Source organism: Erithacus rubecula (genome assembly GCF_903797595.1).
Source record: "Erithacus rubecula genome assembly, chromosome: 1".
Taxonomy (NCBI): domain Eukaryota; kingdom Metazoa; phylum Chordata; class Aves; order Passeriformes; family Muscicapidae; genus Erithacus; species Erithacus rubecula.
In genome coordinates, this window is record NC_136658.1 from 68,962,182 (window position 1) to 68,980,869 (window position 18,688).

At 41.4% G+C, this 18,688-nt stretch overlaps 2 protein-coding genes across 2 annotated transcripts; one reads left to right on the forward strand and one right to left on the reverse strand.

The window, feature by feature from the left end:
• The first annotated feature begins 2,613 nt into the window (after positions 1 to 2,613).
• NUDT15 (nudix hydrolase 15) lies at positions 2,614 to 5,526 on the forward strand. Its single transcript, XM_079319037.1, has 3 exons — positions 2,614 to 2,837; positions 2,945 to 3,135; positions 3,659 to 5,526. The coding sequence occupies exons 1-3, from the start codon at positions 2,683 to 2,685 to the stop codon at positions 3,802 to 3,804; spliced, it is 492 nt and encodes a 163-aa protein (XP_079175163.1). The 5' UTR covers positions 2,614 to 2,682; the 3' UTR covers positions 3,805 to 5,526.
• Positions 5,527 to 7,585: 2,059 nt separating this feature from the next.
• On the reverse strand, positions 7,586 to 15,564 carry MED4 (mediator complex subunit 4). The gene is made up of 7 exons (XM_079318997.1): positions 15,417 to 15,564; positions 13,224 to 13,290; positions 12,708 to 12,878; positions 12,282 to 12,339; positions 11,262 to 11,348; positions 10,378 to 10,509; positions 7,586 to 8,360 (listed from the first exon to the last, which is right to left on the reverse strand). The coding sequence occupies exons 1-7, from the start codon at positions 15,536 to 15,538 to the stop codon at positions 8,188 to 8,190; spliced, it is 810 nt and encodes a 269-aa protein (XP_079175123.1). The 5' UTR covers positions 15,539 to 15,564; the 3' UTR covers positions 7,586 to 8,187.
• Positions 15,565 to 18,688: the final 3,124 nt, after the last annotated feature.

Here is an 18,688-nt window from a genome sequence, read left to right on the forward strand (position 1 = left end):
ATGAAGACAACACACCTGTAGTACAGCTCTAATTTTCCTGTTGCTCTTGCACACACTATTATTCACTCCATATGTAAATGTGATCAGAGGTTATTTACATTTCAACATAAAAACCACATATCACACTTTGCCTGCTTTCCACTAATAACACTTATGAAGCCATAATATTAGACCAAGCAATGATTTATGGTAAAAGACAGCCATTTAATGGAAGCTTGTGGTGTCATGGAAATAATTCTGCTAAAATAAAAGTGAGGAAACAGTTAACAATGTTACAATTTCAGTATCAGGGTTCAGGATAACAATCAGCTGCTTGAATGCAAGAGAAGAAAAATCTTTCAAGTTTCAGCCAGGGAGCTGGCAGGACTTTGGTGTCATGCACTGCTGTCACATTCCACCCAGCTTCTGAATGCCAGCTTTGCAATGTAAAATATTTAAATATAATCCTTACATCTTCCAGTTCATACTTCTGCTAAGCAAAAAGTGAGCATATAGTAAATTCCATAGCCAGAAAACCATGTGTGTGAAATTCTCATAGAAATTGATGTTTTCTGCTTGTGTAGCTTCTTTTCAGTAAGCTGTTCTACAAAGTATGCTTTTCTAACCTGCTTTCCCTATGTGTCCTCTTCTTAGGGAACAGCCATGCAATAATTTTAATCTGACATAAATCTGACCTGTCTCTAACATGGTTAGTCCCATCATTCTTGCTCCCAGCTGCTCTGACTCATTGCCTCCCTCATTTGTGTACCTGAGCTGTAATTTGTGTCAGGGAACACATCCTAATAAAATAATAATCTTTGTCTCAGTTTGCTGAGTCAGGTTTGGCTTTGTACTGTTTAATCTGATTGAACTCTGTCCTATCCCCTCCCATGCCACCCACAGCATGCAAGAAAGCAGATTAATGAAAAAGAAAAAATATTAAAAGGGGGTTTTTTGGGCCTAAAAAATATCTGCCTCTTTTCCAGCAGCTGCTGGACACATGCTGCTTTAAATACATTGTTTTGGCTGTTTGTCTGAAAGAAGCACTTTCTCAGATAAAATATTAATAAACAAGTTTACAAGCATATATAAATCATAGTCTTGCAAGCTTGTCAACATACTACTGTGGCAGAGGATTTTGCTACTTTCTCATTCTTAGTTTATTCCCGTATCTCTCTTCAGTGGATGTCTATTCAACATCAAACTCAGAAAATCAGCCTATATTTGCTTCATGATCTGCAAAATCTGGCTGCATAGGCATGTCCTAAATAAATCCTAGAATGAAACCAATAAGAACAGATTCAGACAACAAAATACTTCTTTTCATACAGTATTCTCTGTATTAACGATCACAAATGTACGGTGAAAAAATTGAAACAAATCTAAACATCTGTATACAAGCAGATTGTAAAACCTCAACAAAAAATTAGCCATTTTAAAGTTTTGTAAAAAGGTAAAACTTTGCATCCTTGTTGCGATCAAGAGGAAGGGAAAATCTTGGCGTACTAACTTTGATGTGGCTTTTGTAAGTTCATTGTCTTTTTAAAATGTAAATACAGAAGTGATATAACTCATATGTACGGTGTTTCATCTGGAGATTGGGGTACTCCAGCTGTACTGGGGAAACAGATACAAATGAATGAGCTTGGCTAATGAAAAATCTTGCTACCTTGGCAATTTGCCCAAGATTATTTATTATTATTTACTAATGTCAGTAATTCAGGGTATGGGCTGACATCACAGTTAAGCAGCACAGCCAAACACTGTCAAAGGGCAAGCTTGCTTCTAGCACACCCAGCAATTCACTCCCTTCATGCCAACACTGGGATCCATCTGATGCTGTAATGAGGCACTTCAGGCAGTTAAACCCCAGAAAAGTGATCTCAGAAAATGTGAATAAGCTTCAACCAGTCTGGCCCTGTGGCCTTCCTATATAAATAAAAGCATCTGTACATAGATATTTTAAAACCTTACGAAGAAAAAAACAACAATAACGAAAAAAAACAAAACCAAACAAACAAAAACAAAAAAAAAAAACAATTTGAAAGGTCTGCAAATAAAAAACGTCTTTGTTGTGATCAAGAGGCTAAAGAAGGGGAAAATCTGACAAACTTTACAGTTGTTTATAAAGAAAATGAAAGCTTGTATCTTGTATTCTACATATCTCTGTAATTTATAAAATGTGAGAATGAAGGTAAAGATTTGTCAGCAGAAACTTTTATTTCTTCTTTATCAGTCAGGAACTGTTATTCTGCCTGTGGAGCTCTGCTTGCAGTTCCCTTTGTAAATAATTCCAACGTGACACTTCAGCGCCAGACTCTTCACAGACCAGAAACGGAGGACTAACCAAAGAAGGGCCACTTTGTAAATTCTGAACAAATCTGCGGTCAGGGACCGACTGGCTCCCTGACCTTCAAAAACAGAGTCGTATCTTGTTTTCAGCTGCCCTCATTTGCACAACGCCTTTTCCCGGTGAGCTCACCAGTGGCTGCGCGCTCAGAGAAGAGAAACCCGAGGCAAAGAGCAGGACGGGGCACCGCTCCCCCTGCAGCCTGCCCTGGAACCTCGCCACCGTCCTCGCCCGCGACGTCAGCACCACGCGCATCCTGCGCGCTCCGCTCACCCGCGGCCGAAACGCGGATCCCAAGCCGTGATTGGCGGATCCGCGGCGGGACGCAGCCCCGCCGAGCGCCCGGCGCTGCCATGGGCGAGGAGGCGGCTCAGCCGCGGCGGCCCGGGGTCGGCGTGGGGGTGGTGGTGACCAGCGCCGCGCACCCCAACTGCGTCCTGCTGGGCAAGCGGAAAGGCGCGCTGGGCGCCGGCACCTATCAGCTCCCCGGAGGCCACCTGGAGTTCGGGTAGGAGCCCCGCGCCCTCTCTCCCTCCCTCCCCGCCCTGGCTTTACCGCACCGTGCCCTGCCTGAGGCGGCCGTGCCGTCCCCTCCCTTGCCTTGCCCGCCCGCAGGGAGAGCCTGGCGGAGTGCGCGGCGCGGGAGACGCTGGAGGAGGCGGCGCTGCGGCTGCGCCACGTGCGGTTCGCCTCGGCCGTGAACGCCGTGTGCGCGGCCCAGCGCTACCACTATGTCACCGTGCTCATGAAGGGCGAGGCCGAGCCGGGCGCCGAGCCGCGCAACCAGGAGCCCGACAAGAACGAGGGTCAGTAACCACCTAGCTCCGAGCCCGTGCCACGGGCAGGGACACCTCCCACTAGATGAGGTGGCTCCCAGCTCCATCCAGCCTAGCCCTGAACACTCCCAGGTATGGGGCATCCACAGCTTCTCTGGGAAACAAAACTTCTCAGGCAGAATGACTCTCTACGCAACGGAGAACTTGCCTTGGTAGTGGCAGTTTCTATATGATCTATCTAGGCTCGCAGAGTTGTATCACAGGCACAAAGAATATCCTGAGTTGGAAGGGACCCCGAGCATCATTAAATCCCATTCTTGACCCTGCGTGGGGCAACCCCAGCAATCCCACCTTGTGTCTGAGAAGGCTGTCCAAACACTCCTTGAGCTACAGAGCCTATTCCAGTGCCCCACCACCTTTTCCTCGAGGAGCATAAACCTCCCTTGCCACAGCTTCATGCTGTTTCCTTGGGTCCTGTCTTAACTCTATATAATCTGATTTTTCTTGGTTTTTGTTTGTTTGTTTTTGTTTTTGCTTTTTGTTTCCTCTACAGGCTGGGAATGGGTCAAATGGGATGAATTTCCTCCAGCAGATCAACTGTTCTGGGCCTTACGGTGTTTAAGAGAGCAAGGTTACAATCCCTTTTCAGAAGAGCTGGATCATCTAAAGGGGTACACGGGAAGTCACCAATTAGAGTAAAAACAAATTGTATGTTATGTAAACATAAAGGACATAAATCTAAAGGACTGACACACTTTTTTTGGCATAGAAGAAAAAATATATAAAGTGCCCTGCCCATATGAAAATACTATTTTTCCCAAAGAAGAAGATGCCAACTGTAACAGTGCTTTTCCCATATTTCACACAACAGTTGTCTCTCATTCCAGACCCATTTCTTGGTTTAGTAGTTAACAATTAACATTTGCTTTTACAAAAACTCAGTGGTTTTTATCTAGTTAATTTTTATATGGATGAACAGCCATTTGGAAGTTGGCACTAGCCAGGGAAGCTTATTGACTTAAAAGCAATTGCAACAAAACTTAATCGCTTAAACCCACTTTTCTGTAATTATTGGACCAATTTTAAAACTTAGCTTTGTCTCTTAGCCTCAGTTATGAAGCTACTGTCATGAACAAAAGTTACCTTTAACAGACAGTGCCTTTTTTTCTTGCAGGCAGCAGTATACACTTGAAACTCAGAAGAGTATTAGAAATGTGAAAAGATTGTCATGACTTATTGCAGGGAATGAAAATTCCCTGACCCTTCTGGCAGTTGCTTTCATAACAGAGTTCTGTTTAGAGCCTCAGTTACATTGAATTTATTGCAGAAATGTGTCAGATCTCTGCAACTGATCTCAATTTGTTATTGAACTATTGGAATGGAGAAGTGCCTACTCTACTAGGCTGACACAAATCTCATTTATAGGTGTAGCTCCATGGCAAAAATCATACTTTGTGGCTAATAAGAGTTGTCAGTATTAAACAGCACAGATTGATGTAATTCTGTATGGCTGGCTATTGAAACTTCGTAAAATTGTGAATTTTCAGTTTGACTGATTAAATGACTGGGTTGTTAGTGAATGAAATAACAGTACCCAACAGTACATACTAAACCAAGGAGTTCATATTTTTAATTTTTCTAGAATCTGTAACCAATTTTGATTCTTTTCCAGCTGTAGTTATTAAGATATCAGCAGTTGATTTTAGAATACAACTTTTAAAGCAATGACTACTTGGCTCATTTTTTTTCTTTTCTGGGTTCTTTTATGGCACATCTCTTGTCTATTTTCTTTAGATATATTCATTGTACAAAAATGTTGTAAGGTTTATTTAATTTCTTTTGAATAAAACGCAGGCACAATACTGAGAAATTTTAATTGCCTACAATTATGAATTGACTTCTCAGTTCTTAAATCAGCTTGAAAGGTTTAAAGCTCTTCCTTACTTTGTGCATACATTTTTTTAAATGGAGATGGCCCTTCTTGCTGCGAAACAGAGTGATGAGGTGTAAGGATGCTACTGCCCCTGGCAATCCTCCTGCTTAGTGTTTGAAGTATTAATTATGAGCAACTTCCCATAGGACAGACACCCATTCTCTGAAGTGAAGAAAGAAGCAATGTTACACAGCAGTCTTGTAACCAAAAAGTCCTTTGCTACTGTACCTTTGTAAAAAGCTTATTCTATTCAAAAGTGGAGATTTACTTCCTGAAAGCAATCTTATGTACACTGAAAATTATTCCGTTCAGCTGTCAACAAAGAAGCTGTAGGAAGAGTTGACAGATGTCCTGCCCATCTGTCACAAAGAATAATGAAGAAAAAAAATATTTAGTACAATTTGAAATTTTAGAAAATATCTAGGTCCTGGTGAGAGAACAAGGACCACTGTAAAATGCTCTGTCATGCAATAAATACTTTCTTGGCATATTTTGTTAATGGTTATATTCATTCTGTCTCTTGTAAATACACAAGCAGACACTGAAATGAGGACACAAACAGTATCTCCATATGTCAGCATTTCTGTATCCTTTCTAAATTGACTGATTAAAAGACTACAGTGCAGTACTGCAACCAGCTGTCAGCAATCCCCAACGTAAATAACTTTCTTTGTATGTATCACACATTCATATTTCCCACCCCTCCAGAAAATGTGGTTCTCAGTTGACTTTTGCTGCTAAGACTCAGTCTGTTCAACTAAGTCTTTACTCTGATTTTTGGTACTTTTGCTAAATAGGAAAATGTATTATGTACATACTTAAGCCACTGAATAACAGAACACTCAATTACCATATCATGGTTCACTAAATTGTTTGTAACTGACAGAATTCACCTAAAATGGCATTAGAGTTAGCTAGCATTGAGAAACATACTCCTGAACTGTACACAGGTTGTGGCACTGATGCAAGGAAACTGATTAGGATGCATCTAATACCCAGAGTCTGATTTTATGCTAAGCAGGCAGAGCTCTTGCCTTAGCTATTTCTTAGATGTAATACATTGGATGTAATACATTGGTCTCATTTAAATATTTTAACAGAGTAACTAACAACCCAGAAAAAGAAGTGGTCATTGCTTCAGTTCCCTCTAATGTCTAGAAACAGTTACTCACCTCCACAATATTTCATTTGGTGAATTACATGATACAGCCAAAGAAGAGTTTTGGGTAGACTGTAACACTACACTTCCCATGAGTATTAATTATATATTTTTGTATTTTGTTTCAAGCATGTCCTTGTAAGTTAGAAGATAGAAGAGACTGGTGAACTGTGTCTTTGTGATGTCTTAAGAGAGAGGCATTTATAAAGAAAATACCAATTCCATTATACAAAGCATTAAGAAACTCCACTTTGCAATATTGTGTATGATTCTGATCACACATGTTTTAAGATAAAAACTAATGTGAGCTAGGAAAGGAGTAGGTAAGGTTAACTAGGATGACTGAGACAGGACACATCTATTTGGATTAATGTGAATTAAAAAGGAAAAACTTTGGTGATAAGCACCCAAGAAGAAAACATGATACTGAATGAAGGTCACAATATGTATGTATATGAATAACTTCAGGCTGTGAAAGAGGTGACAGTTTAATAACTCTGAAAATACTTCTAAAAGGAACAGCTGAGGGAAAATCAAATTCCCCATTTCTCTGAAAACAAAACCCACTGCCTCATATTATGTGACTGAATGTGACTGAAGTCCTTCTCCTTTCTACATCCTTACGGGATTTGTGCACGTTGGTCCCAGGTGGCAGCATTACTGACAGCAATGCCTGAAAGAGTACTTGAGCAAAGGAGGAATTACCTGATTCATCAGATAGTTCCTGTGAGGAACCTACAAAATGGAAAAGGGAAAAGAATTGTGATCTCTACTGCAGGAAGCTGTGCTGCAGGACAGAAACCTGTAACTGCCAGGAGCAACAGTTCATATGAGCTTTGAAATTTTATCAGAGAGTTACCTAAGAGAAAAGCAGACTCCTTAAGCAAAACAGAACAAGGAAAGGAAAGCCAAGGCAAATGCTTTTGGAAAGACAAAATAACATTGCAGCTGATGTGGAAATGCAACTGCCAAAGTAAACAAATTAGCAGGTTCAAAGAAGTGAAAAAAATATAGATGACAAGAACAGAAAAATCCTTGAGCACTTTGATCTGAAAGGAGCTAAATCTGCAGCATGTCCCAAAGTTGTCACCTCCAGGGTCCCAGGACACTTGACCAGGTATTTGGGACAGCCTTGTGGGTGGGCACTCACTGCCTCAGGGTCTGCCCAGCTTTGTGTGTACCTGAAGGGCTCACCTGAGAAGGAAGGACAGGCTTTCCACTTCTGACTCCTCCTCAGCCGCTTCTAATGCTGACTGGGCATTTTGCACAGGGGAAAATGGAGTACAAACTTCTGAAGCTCAATCAGAATTCAACCACATACTGGGATAAAATGTGCTGAGTATTGAAGTGATATGGCAACTCATCTAAGATTCAGGTTTGGAAAACTGAAGTTAGATCAAAGCTGAGTTTATTTATGACAAATCATTCATTATATATTACAATAATTACAAACTCTTTTATTACACCTTATTGCCATTATTTTTGTTCTTGATACACAGATGATCAAGAACACGGATTTAGGCAGTAACAAAAAAAGATACTAAAATTACAAACTTCATGTTTCAATTCTGTGACATAGAAAAGGCTATCATCAAAAGAGTAAAGTTACTAACAAACATACAAGGGGATTCCCCTTACACCTTTTTTCCCAGGAACTTATGTTATCTAATGTATAGTAAATACATATATATAAATATATATTTACACATCTCTTGCAAACATACATTTACACAATCACTGAAAATCTGACATCTCTTCCCCCCAGCAGACAGCTCCCAGACATTTCTCCCAGCTCCCAGAATATCTAATAGGAAAAAACAAGACTATAGTCCATGGTTTTAAATTAGTCACCCCATTTCTGAGCCAGCTGTTATCTTCTCCCTACACAGGGCTGCTGGTGTAACAAAAGGATATTGCAGTTTGTGACAAACAGCATCTAACCTACCTTCTCCACAGGAAAGGTCTACTAGGAATACTGTCCCCCTTGTACCTAGTCTGAGTCACTGCTGCTGCTTGAGGAGTCTGTTGACATAACTTCTACATCATCTTCGTTCTCTTTATTGTGTCCTGGAGGCTCTAGCATGAAGTCATTACTATGATTAGGAGGTAGCATGTTCATTGACATATCACTTGACTGCCAAGGATACTGAGGAGCAAGCACATCTGCGAAAAAAAAAAAAAAAAAAAAAAAAAAAAAAGAGGCATAACCAAGAAAACTTTCAGTTTTGCATACTGACAAATTCCAGATCACCCAGAATTTCAATTTAAAATCAAAACAAATCTTGTAATCTTTTCTGAATTTTGGACAGATTAAACCCTCCAGTAACAGCTGGAAAACATCTCATGATGGAGCAATTCTGTAAGTGTGAAAGTCTGCTCTGCCAGAGAGGCCAATTTATGTAGGTGGCTCTTGATAACTCAGAGTCAATACAGAGCTTTTCACCTTCAAAGCACAGCTTGAACTGATTTAGCATTCACAACTACTGGGAGTAAGGAAAATTAGCACAGTCTGTCAATATGCAAAAATAGATTTAAATATTAGATTTAAAAAAAAATCAGGCAGACCATAAAAATTCAGAGAAAAAGTCTTTATCTGAACAAGCTCAGAATGGAAGCCAGTGTTTTACATTGTTTACACAGCTTCAATGCTAGAACCAGTCTGCTGTTAAACCAGGCTGAACGTGTGTGCTGAGCAACCTCAAAGTTTGGAGGCTACCAAGCAGTCCAGAAAGCCTGCACATTCACTAAGGACTCAGTAATTGGACATTTCTGCAGGAGTCTCCAAAAGGACTAGATCCCATAATAAACATTCTCAGAACATGCCTCCACACACTAATACATTAAGCATCCCTACTTAAAATGCAGTTTCAACTTTCTTGTAAATTGTTTCCCTCTTACCTTGACAGTCTAGTTATCTGAGGATTTAACCTGACAGAGGAGTCCAAGACTCAATTAAGAACTTTACTGGAGGAGTTTAAATCCACATTTTCCAGCTTCTCAAGGAAAATTCCTAAAATTCCTGAAAATTCCCTTCAGTTCTTAGAGAGACAGCACTCAAAAGTAAATGGATCGACTCTGAATCCTCTGAGGCAAAGGAGCAGCCAGAATGGCTCCACCAAAACATACACAAATACATGCTCAAACTCCATTAGGAAGTCACCACCTTAACATTTCTGACCACATTTCAAAAGGACAGAAAAGACATGTGGGCCAATCCTCAGCATTTCCCTGGTGGGTTGCTATGGACAGATGTCAGGGTCCTACTCCCATTCAGCTCACTGACCCATTTTATCCAAGGCCAGAGGTTTACAAAGTGAGATGATGCAGAATATCAAGTCACTTCCTAAGAGGTGACAACAGGAGTAGACAGATGATCAGAGACACAAAATCCAAATTTACTATTTCACCAATGGAGTCTCAAGAGGGGTTTTTTTAACAAATTCAGCACAATTTTTGAAAACAAGCTTTCTATAATGCCTGGTAGAGGCTTAAGAGATATGTAAAAACTGCTACAGATCTTCTGTGAAGCCAAACTAAGACTTTTTCCACCATTTAGTCTAACTATGGTACATCAATGCTGCACAGGTATAGAGCAGCTGAACTCTTGATTCAATTACTGGAATTTACTGCCAAATTCAATTTTTACATGAAGGAATGAATCCCACTGAAGTCAATGGAAGTGCCCATTTCACAGAGCAATTAAGGGATTAAAGCTTGATTCCTACACTCAATGTATTATGCCAGCAGTTGTCCCCTGCCATGTCTTTTAAATCCAGAACTTCTAAGCATAGACTCAAAGAAAGGTAGGGAATGACAATAAACTACCTTTCTTCCAAATACAGCTTCCACAATTCCATGCTTTGTCATCACCACTAAGCAAAAGCTGCTCTAAAAGTGCTTCTTTCTAATATATCTGAAAATCACTTAATTATTTATTCAAAATATATGAAGGTAACTGAGTTTTGTTTATATTGACTTAGCTGTAGTGTCTGCAGTTTAGCATGAAATTTTAAAAAACTGCAATTTCTAATTACCTCTCTTTACTAGGTCTTCACTTCTAGGGAAGAACATTAACCATAATTTTCATTGTTTTACCTCTCACTTGGCTTTGCTAAGCAAAATGTGTAACTGTTGTGAATCTATAAACAATAAAGAAAAAACAAAACTGAGATTTACTTACCTGGAAGTCTGCCTGCTGCAAGTGCATCCCCTGGTAAGTGTCCATTGACTCCATTGGTGGATGGGTTGTTCATCTGACCCAAGAGACCACTTCTCATTTCCAGATCTGTAGGATATGGCCTACGTGGGTCCCCTTTAAGAAGAAAAATAATGCTTTGAAATATTTAACAATTGTCTTGCAGGCAGTCTAGTTTAATGACCAAAAAACCACAGCTGTGGTTGCTTGAATAAGCAACAAGCATCACACCTGTTTCATTAAATTCCAAGTCTGTCTTTTACTTAAACTATTTACTTAAACATTCAGACTTGGCAGAAAAAGCATGTTAAAAATCCCCCCAGACAACCCAAAGCAACTAAAACAAAAACACCCATCATCTTTAAAAGTTATCTTTGCTCTCCCTGCTACTTCACAGCAAGGACAAGAATTGGATCAAACACATTTTCATTTTGGACAAAGAGGGTAGTACCCAAAATTGAAACATATCATAGTAAAATTTCTGCTTCTGAATCCACTGTTTACTAACATTCTCTGAAAGAATATTGCAAGGGGCAAGAGGGAACACAACCAATCACACAGAAAAGCCTTTAGCATACTTGGCTTTGACTTATATTCGAGGTAAACATTCAGGGGAAAAGGCAAACAAGGAGAACAGAGGACACCATTCTGTTAATTAAAGCAGACAGTTTCATAATCTTTTGGAGCTACATGTGAAGTCCACAGGACTTTGGATATCCATTTTTGTTGAAAATTAGATATAACAGCTGAAAACAATGTTGTTCTAATAAACTCCAGTGGTCATTGCTGTATAAAAACATTTTAAGACCAGGTATTAACCATGACTTGTTATTAAAAAAAAAATCTACTGTCATAAACACGATTGTTACCTGGCACCCATGTCAGAGGGGCACAAACAGCATTGCTAGCACTGATCCTATGGGCATATTTAATTATTTCTTCAGAGGAAATGGCACCTGGAAGAATGGAAAAAAAAAATGTTTCTGCATTCTCAAGAGATTGCATAATTTAAATATTACAGAATATTGGTCACCAATATCTAAAAGACTGGGAATGTGATTTTGCCAAACATTAAGAGCCTGGTTCAAATGCAATGACTGTTTATAAGATTCTCAGACTGTGCAAAGATGAGCTTTGAAGTGAACTGATTTTACACAAGTGTGAATGCAATATCAATGGTTCTTAACAAGTGTACTTGACAAGCACAAAAAAAATTGCTAAAACTTCAGCTCCAGCTTTATTATACAATTTTCTGTAGCAAAGAAGTTTTTTTGTTTATTTAGTAATTACAGACTGTACCCAGAGGAGTCCTTCCAAATATGTGCTGTACAAGATTAATAGAAACTTTATTAAATTCCTTGATTTTCTAGGTGAAAGAGACATAACAAAATGATGAAAGAAATTGTAAAAAAAAAAACCCAAAACAACCCGAAGATGCCTTCCCCCTCCAGAAAAAAAAAAAAAAAAAAAGTTTTAATTTGGTAGGTGCCACAGGATGGCAAGAATTGCTACAATTACAATCTAGTATCACCAGCTAGTCAGTCTTTCAAATACAGCACATATATATGCAAACATTTTCTTCCTTTCCTTAGCAAACTTCCTGAGACAAGGTGGTAAGGCACTTAGGTAATCAGATATACTATTATCAGTCCAAGAAGACTACTGAGACACTTTCATATTAAAATACGTTTGCCACAAAAACATAATTCAATCCTGCCTTTATTCTGAAGAAATTGTTAGTTTCATAATGAAATGGAAATTTGTTTACACACAAAGCATCTGAAATCTGTGATAGCAGAATTAAAAAAATTAAAAAGGCCCAATTTGAGCTCACTAACAACTTTCTTTAGAATAGCATTTACATAGTATGTACAATCATGGATACTCACCTTTTCGTGCTTTTTCAATTGATTTCAGTTTTTCCTTTGCTTGATAAACAGCTGTTGCCTAGTTGTAAAAAATAAAACCCCACAAAGTAAATCAAACCTTCAATGCATCTTTAATTTATAAACGTCTACATAAAGTCAGCTCTGTGAATAAACCCTTTCATTTAATTGCATTTTAAAAGAGAAATTTCCGTGAACATTTTCAAAATACACAGAAATGAAGTAGGTTTAAAAGAAAATTAGCATTTAAAAAAACTTAATACCATGATAACTAAACAGTGTTTGACTACTGAGAAAAAACCCAAACCCCTAAGCTCTTATGAAGTTTTAAATATTTAAATCTTCTCAAACTAACACAACACCACTTTGCCCAGAGCCACCTTTTCAACCAGAAGATGCTCAAAAGGAAACACATCATTAAGAACTTACCAGTATGTGCTCTGCTTCTTTCAGCTGTTTCTGCAGCTGCTGAATATCATTATCCCGCTTTTCTACTACCTTTTCTAAAAGCTGCATTTCATGATGGATTTTCCCCTGATCAACTGCCAACTTCATTAGCTCTTGAAACTCTCCATCTCTCTGAATCAGCAGTTCCAGGATCTATTGAACAACAGTTTTGTAGAACTTTTAATTTGGCTAGAGTAACACACTATCAGTCATGCTACAAAGAAGAGCAAATGGCATCCATAGGAGTATTTTTGTTTGAGTGAAAAATTAAATAAAATTTCTTCCTGTTTGCAGAAACAGTGTATGAAGCACATTAAAAATTTAATAAGCAACAGGAGAAGCAGCAATGCCTTTGCAGCAGGGCAAAAGCCCCATCAGGACCATTAGCTTGAATACTGGCAAGGACAAAGGGAGAAATTAAGAACAAACAAAAGAATGAAAAAAAAATTAGAAGCATTATACTTATCCAAAGAAACACAGTTTAGAAAGTCAGCTTACCTGGCTCTCCTCTCCTGGTTGTGGAAGCTTTTGGTTTCTTGAAATTGCCAGAATTTCAATTAGTTCCCTGAAAGGAGAACTCTGTTAGCACAATTTTCTAAGGCATTACCACATCAAGTCATCCCAAAATTACCAGGGTACTGGTATCATTCTGAAGGTATCTATGGACCTGAGTATTTTATTTTTTTATAGTACAGTGTGGGCAGGGATATTTCAACCAAGAAAGCACATTTTTAAATTTGTTATTTGAGCTCATGAAGCTCATGTATTTGAACTCAACGAAGGTGCTAAGTTCCTGTTAAATAACCAAACACATAAGCAGAAGCTGAGAGAAGAAGCAACATAATGAAGTTCACTCATCCCCTTCTTCTACTACCTTTGTTTGTTGCAAGAGGATCTTCACTGTTTTACTCATCTACTTTTCTCCATTTTTTCCCCAATATACTTCTAGTTTAGAGCAATTAAGTCTACACTTTCAAATTCCAACAGAGTCTGTTATGGAACTACTTTTACAACAAGTATTTCCACAATGGTGTATTAGCTGTGCAACAAACACACAAAAATAGAAAAAAAAATGGTAATATTCTGGTGCTAGGCTAGAAGTGCTTCTCATACAGACCTCTTGATCACTGTTCCCAATATCCAGATACTCTGCCACTGTTCTGAAAAGCCAGCAAGAACCTATGGGTACTACAATGCAAAAAGGCATTTTCTGCAAATTTAGCAAAGTTATTTGACTTCTAAGGCTATGAATGGCAGTTCAACCCCATGCATGAGTAACCACCTATCTGCAGACTCTGTCCTTAGAGGAATTGATTCTTTGCTTGGTCCAGTGTAAGCAACTCAGTGGGATGTGTGAGCAATACAGCAGTGGGGCCAGAAATGTCTAAGAAGAACCTCAGTAAAGCTCTAATCTTGGTCTATGTCTCTTGGTCACTCCTGAACACCATTAGGATTTAAGCAATTAGAAAATAAAGAAATTTGTCACTGTCACTAAAGCTATATTCTACCTGACCAACACTGAGCAGTAGCAAATAAAATCCATTTCAAGTAGGTCAGCTGCCACCATCAAGGGTGATATAATTCTACCCTGTGTCAGCCAGATAATGCACAGATGTAGGTTCAAAACTATAGAAATGCTACAGATTAGACATGTGGTTTAATTTTTACCCCTACCACCAAACCAGTATTGTGACTGAGAAAGGCCTAGCTCCAGGGTGCTGCAACACTGCTGATCAACACGAAGATTCACTAAATGCTGCTCTGGGTTCATTGTGGTAGAACATTAGTTCCAGCATAAAAAAAAAAAAAAAAAAACTAGTAACTTGGACAAAGAAGAAGATTGTTTTTATTTTTCTATAAACACATGTTCTCCGGCAACCTTTATGTCACAATAAAATCTGCGATTGAGGATAAAACTTAACCAGACACAAGAAGAGCAACTCACCAATAGCTTATCCTACTCTTGGTAATCACTGAGCAAGCAAGCCACATGGATAGCACAGGTTATTCCCTCTGAAAATATTTTCCTAAGCTCCTGCTCTCCTTGAGGTGTGGAAAATAATTGGGAACCATCTAAACTTCACTGCCAGCTGTGCCTCCACCACATGGTTGACTTGGATGGGGATCACCAGCCTGGACTCAAGACCGACCATGGACTGAGTATCCGAGCATGTCTGTCATCTGAAGATGAGCTCTGCAGCCTGCTTGGGGTGAATGCAGCACTAATACAGGCACTGACCACAACAGCTTATGGCACGCAACACCATCTACGCACTTCTCACTTAAGCATAATTTTTAGTGACTAATAAATGCTAAAATCGGCGTGTGACTGTGCAACACAGGTGTCAACCAAGCGAGGAAGGCAAGCGGGAGAGAAAGGAAGCGCTCCTTCTCTGCGCAGAGGGGAGGCGAGGCAGGGCGGATGCTTTCGCGGCGGGATGAGCGCCGGGCAGCGCTGCGCAGGGCCGGGCCGAGCCCCGGCGCAGCACCAGCCCCTCTCCCGCGGAAAGAGGGCAGGGAAACGCGTACCCGCGCCCGGCCGGGACAGCGGGCCCCTCCCATCCCATCCCAAGCTCAGGGGCTCCCGCTCCGCCGCCGCTCCCGCCGGAGGCGCCGCGCACGCACCGCGCCGGGAGCCCTCACCCCGCCCCCGGTGCCCCGCCGCCACCCCGCGCCGACGGGCCGTGGTACCTGGCCAAGAGCTCGAGATCCTCCAGCGCCGCCAGGAGCCGGTCCCGGGTGCTGCTCCGCTCCCCGCCTCCCCCGCCCGCAGTTGCCCCGGCCCCGGCCCCGGCTCCCGCCGCCGCCGCCATCGCGATCCGGGCGAGGCCCGAGCGGGAACCGCCCCCGGGAGGCGCGGCGGGCGCGCGGCAGCGCCCCCGGCGGCCGAGGGGCGCGCGGCAGGCGGCGCGCGCATGCGCGGGGCTCCGGGGCGGATCCTTCTCCCGGCTCCGGCGCCTGGCGGGGCTCGAGGGACGGGGGTGTGAGGGGAAAGGAGGTCATTTCTGTCTCGTCGGGGTAGATGCGCGTCTGTCAGCGCCCTGTCTTGAGGCCGGGTCGCTGTGCTTGTTGCTCTTTGAATCACAGGGTGGTTTAGGTTGGAAAAGACCTCTGCGATGGTTGGGTCTGAGCAGCACCTGTCAGCTAGACCACGTCCAGTCCTCCCTTAAGCACCTCAGGGATTGTGACTCCACCACCTCCCTGGGCAGTCCCTTCCAATGTTTAACCACCCTTTCTGTGAAGAAAATCTTCCTGATGTGTGACTTAAACCTTGCCCCACCTCGGTATACCATTCCAGCTGGAATGCATTTGTGGATTCCCTGGGTCGCCACAAGGAGCCTTCAGGTGACACTGATGTATGCAAAAGACACAAAAACAGGATGCAGGTGAAGTGTGTGCAACTGAGTTACGTTTTCAGGGGTTAACTCAGTTTTTGAGAGTCTTGGTGTCCAAAAATCAGGGTCCCACCTCCCTGCTCAAGCAGGGTCATCCTAGAGCACACTGCACAGATTGCATCCAGAGGGTTCTTGATAATCTCCACTGAGGGAGACTCCACAACCTCTCGAGGCAATCTGTTCTAGCTCATGATCACCCACACAGTAAAGAAATTCGTCCTCAGGTTCAGGTGGAGCTTCCTGTGCATCAGTTTTTGCCCATTGCCTCTTGTCCTGTTGTTTGACACCACTGAGGAGCTCCAGGCTCCATCCTCTGACACCTCCCCTTCAGACATTTATATATGGCATTTTACTGACAACCAGAGGTTAAGTGTCTGATACTGAATGCATAACAAAAACCTGAGCTTTAAATCAGACCAAGACCAGGGTTTTACCTGGGCTGGCTGTCCCACACAGGACTAGAGGCAGCACTGACCTCCTGACACTGCCCGTGCAGACCTGTGTGTCCATGAAGGCTTGGTGTACATCACCTCTACACACAGTGGCTGGGGCAGGTAATAGGCACAAATCCTGCCCACAACCCTGCCAGCAGTCGAATTGTAATTAAAAAGTCCTGCTGTGTTGTGGGGGTTTTTAAATGCTGCTCTGTATGGGCGAGTGAAACGGGCCTCTGCTTCTGGGTGGAGTCACAGTGAAACCAGTGGAATTTTTTTATATTCATTAAAGATTCAGTAATGGGGAAAGATCCTGAGAGACCAGGGTGGAGGGAAGATGAGGGAGTACAAAGTGAGAGTTAATCTGGGGCCAGAGTTTATTAACCAGGGCAAGCACTGCCACAGAACAACAGGGAGCCCCAGACCTCGTGTCCTTCTGCTGTCAGCAGGCAGCTGCCAGTAAACAGCAGTTTTCTTCTCCCCTGATTAGAGAAAGACCTACATGAACAATAACATCCCTGACTGCTCTGGTATCTATTCTGATTATCTGTTACCTTCTGCAATAAGAATGTTCCTGAGAAATTTACATTTCTTTAAAGAAGAAAAAAAAGGCAAGAAACTAATTAGTCAATAATTATTTGAATTGTGATTTAAATAAGCAATTCAACATAATGAGATTTGTGATAAAGCAATGAGATTTGGCAACTGATAAAAAAAACGTTGCCAACAGGAGTTATTTAAAATTCCTTTGCAATGCCCGACAACCCTCAACATTCCGATTGTAAATAGTTTGGGAATTCTATTTAAACTGCATAGCAGATAAAATCTCATCAAATAATTCTTCCTTTTGAATAACTTTTGCCTGCTTTTTTTCCCCTCCTCTATTTCCTTGCTTTTGTTCAGGGAAAGATGTAATCAGTGATGGTGTCTGGTTGTGCATCCACTTCACTGATTTGTTAGTGTCTGTATGGGTGCTTAAATAGAAAGAAATAGCAACCTCGAAAACAAAGCAGTCCTTCCACTAAATCATTTTCTTCCTCATACTCATTTTGACATGTGAATTATTTAGACTTGAAGTACTTCTGCTATTTTTCATGGCAATAATGCTGGTTTCACTTGAGCTAAAAGCTTGCGGCATTAACAGGACACCCAAAGTTGACAGATGTGCATATCGGCTGTAGGAGATTTCTGTAGCCTGATCTTTCATTCTCCTTGTGCCTGGGAGCTTGTTCCCTCCTTCCTCTTGACAGCAGCACTACTCCCACCAAACCAGGCCAATATCCCACATCTTTCACTTTCACCCTTTGCTCCCTACTCATCAAATTTCTATCCCTCTTCCAGGCAACACGGACAACTGTCTGCTTGCTACTGCCCAGTCCTTTCCTTCTCCTTGCCCTGGCGATGCAGCCATGGCTGGGGAGTGCACTGGAATAGGCAGAGACTTAATTGTGCTCATGCTTCTGAGTGGGAGGACAGGGTGAGACCAGAGGTATCAGGGAATGCCTGCCTGTGCCAAGACACAGAAAGTCATTCAGACCATGTCAGAGGGGTCATCTCCTTCAGGACAAAGGGAAAGACTGGATGAAATGGGCTCATGCCCCAAACTTGTCCTATGGGCTGATTACTTTAAGACTGAGTGAATAATTTGCTGAATAGACTTCTGAAGCATTTGCTTGTTAAAACAACAGAGCCTCTGTTCCCCCAGTGTTGGTTCCTCTGTTCTTCAGTGGTTTTTGCCTTCTTTCCCCTGGGTAAACTTTTTTCATAGTTGTGTTGGTTTTGAGCCAGACCTGCTTCTTTAAAGATCATGCCCCTCCTGAATAACTATGCATTGTTCTCAATTTTTTTCCAGTAGTCTGAGAACATTTTAGTTTGTGTGGCCATACATGGATCTTTGCACAGTGAGTTTACTAGACGTTTTAGAGGCCTTTCATTTCAGATTGTCTGTTCAATGGTATACTGAATGTATTGTTAAGAATCTGCTAGCACAAGTAAAAATGGCTTATTTTATCTTGTTCTATTGAATCTTGTCTCTTCCAGAGTGGGCCTTGATGATCTGCAGAGCAAACTTATTCCTCCAAGCAGGCCTCGGAGCAGCTGATCTGATCTAATAGTTCACCAAGGCCAAGAAGCT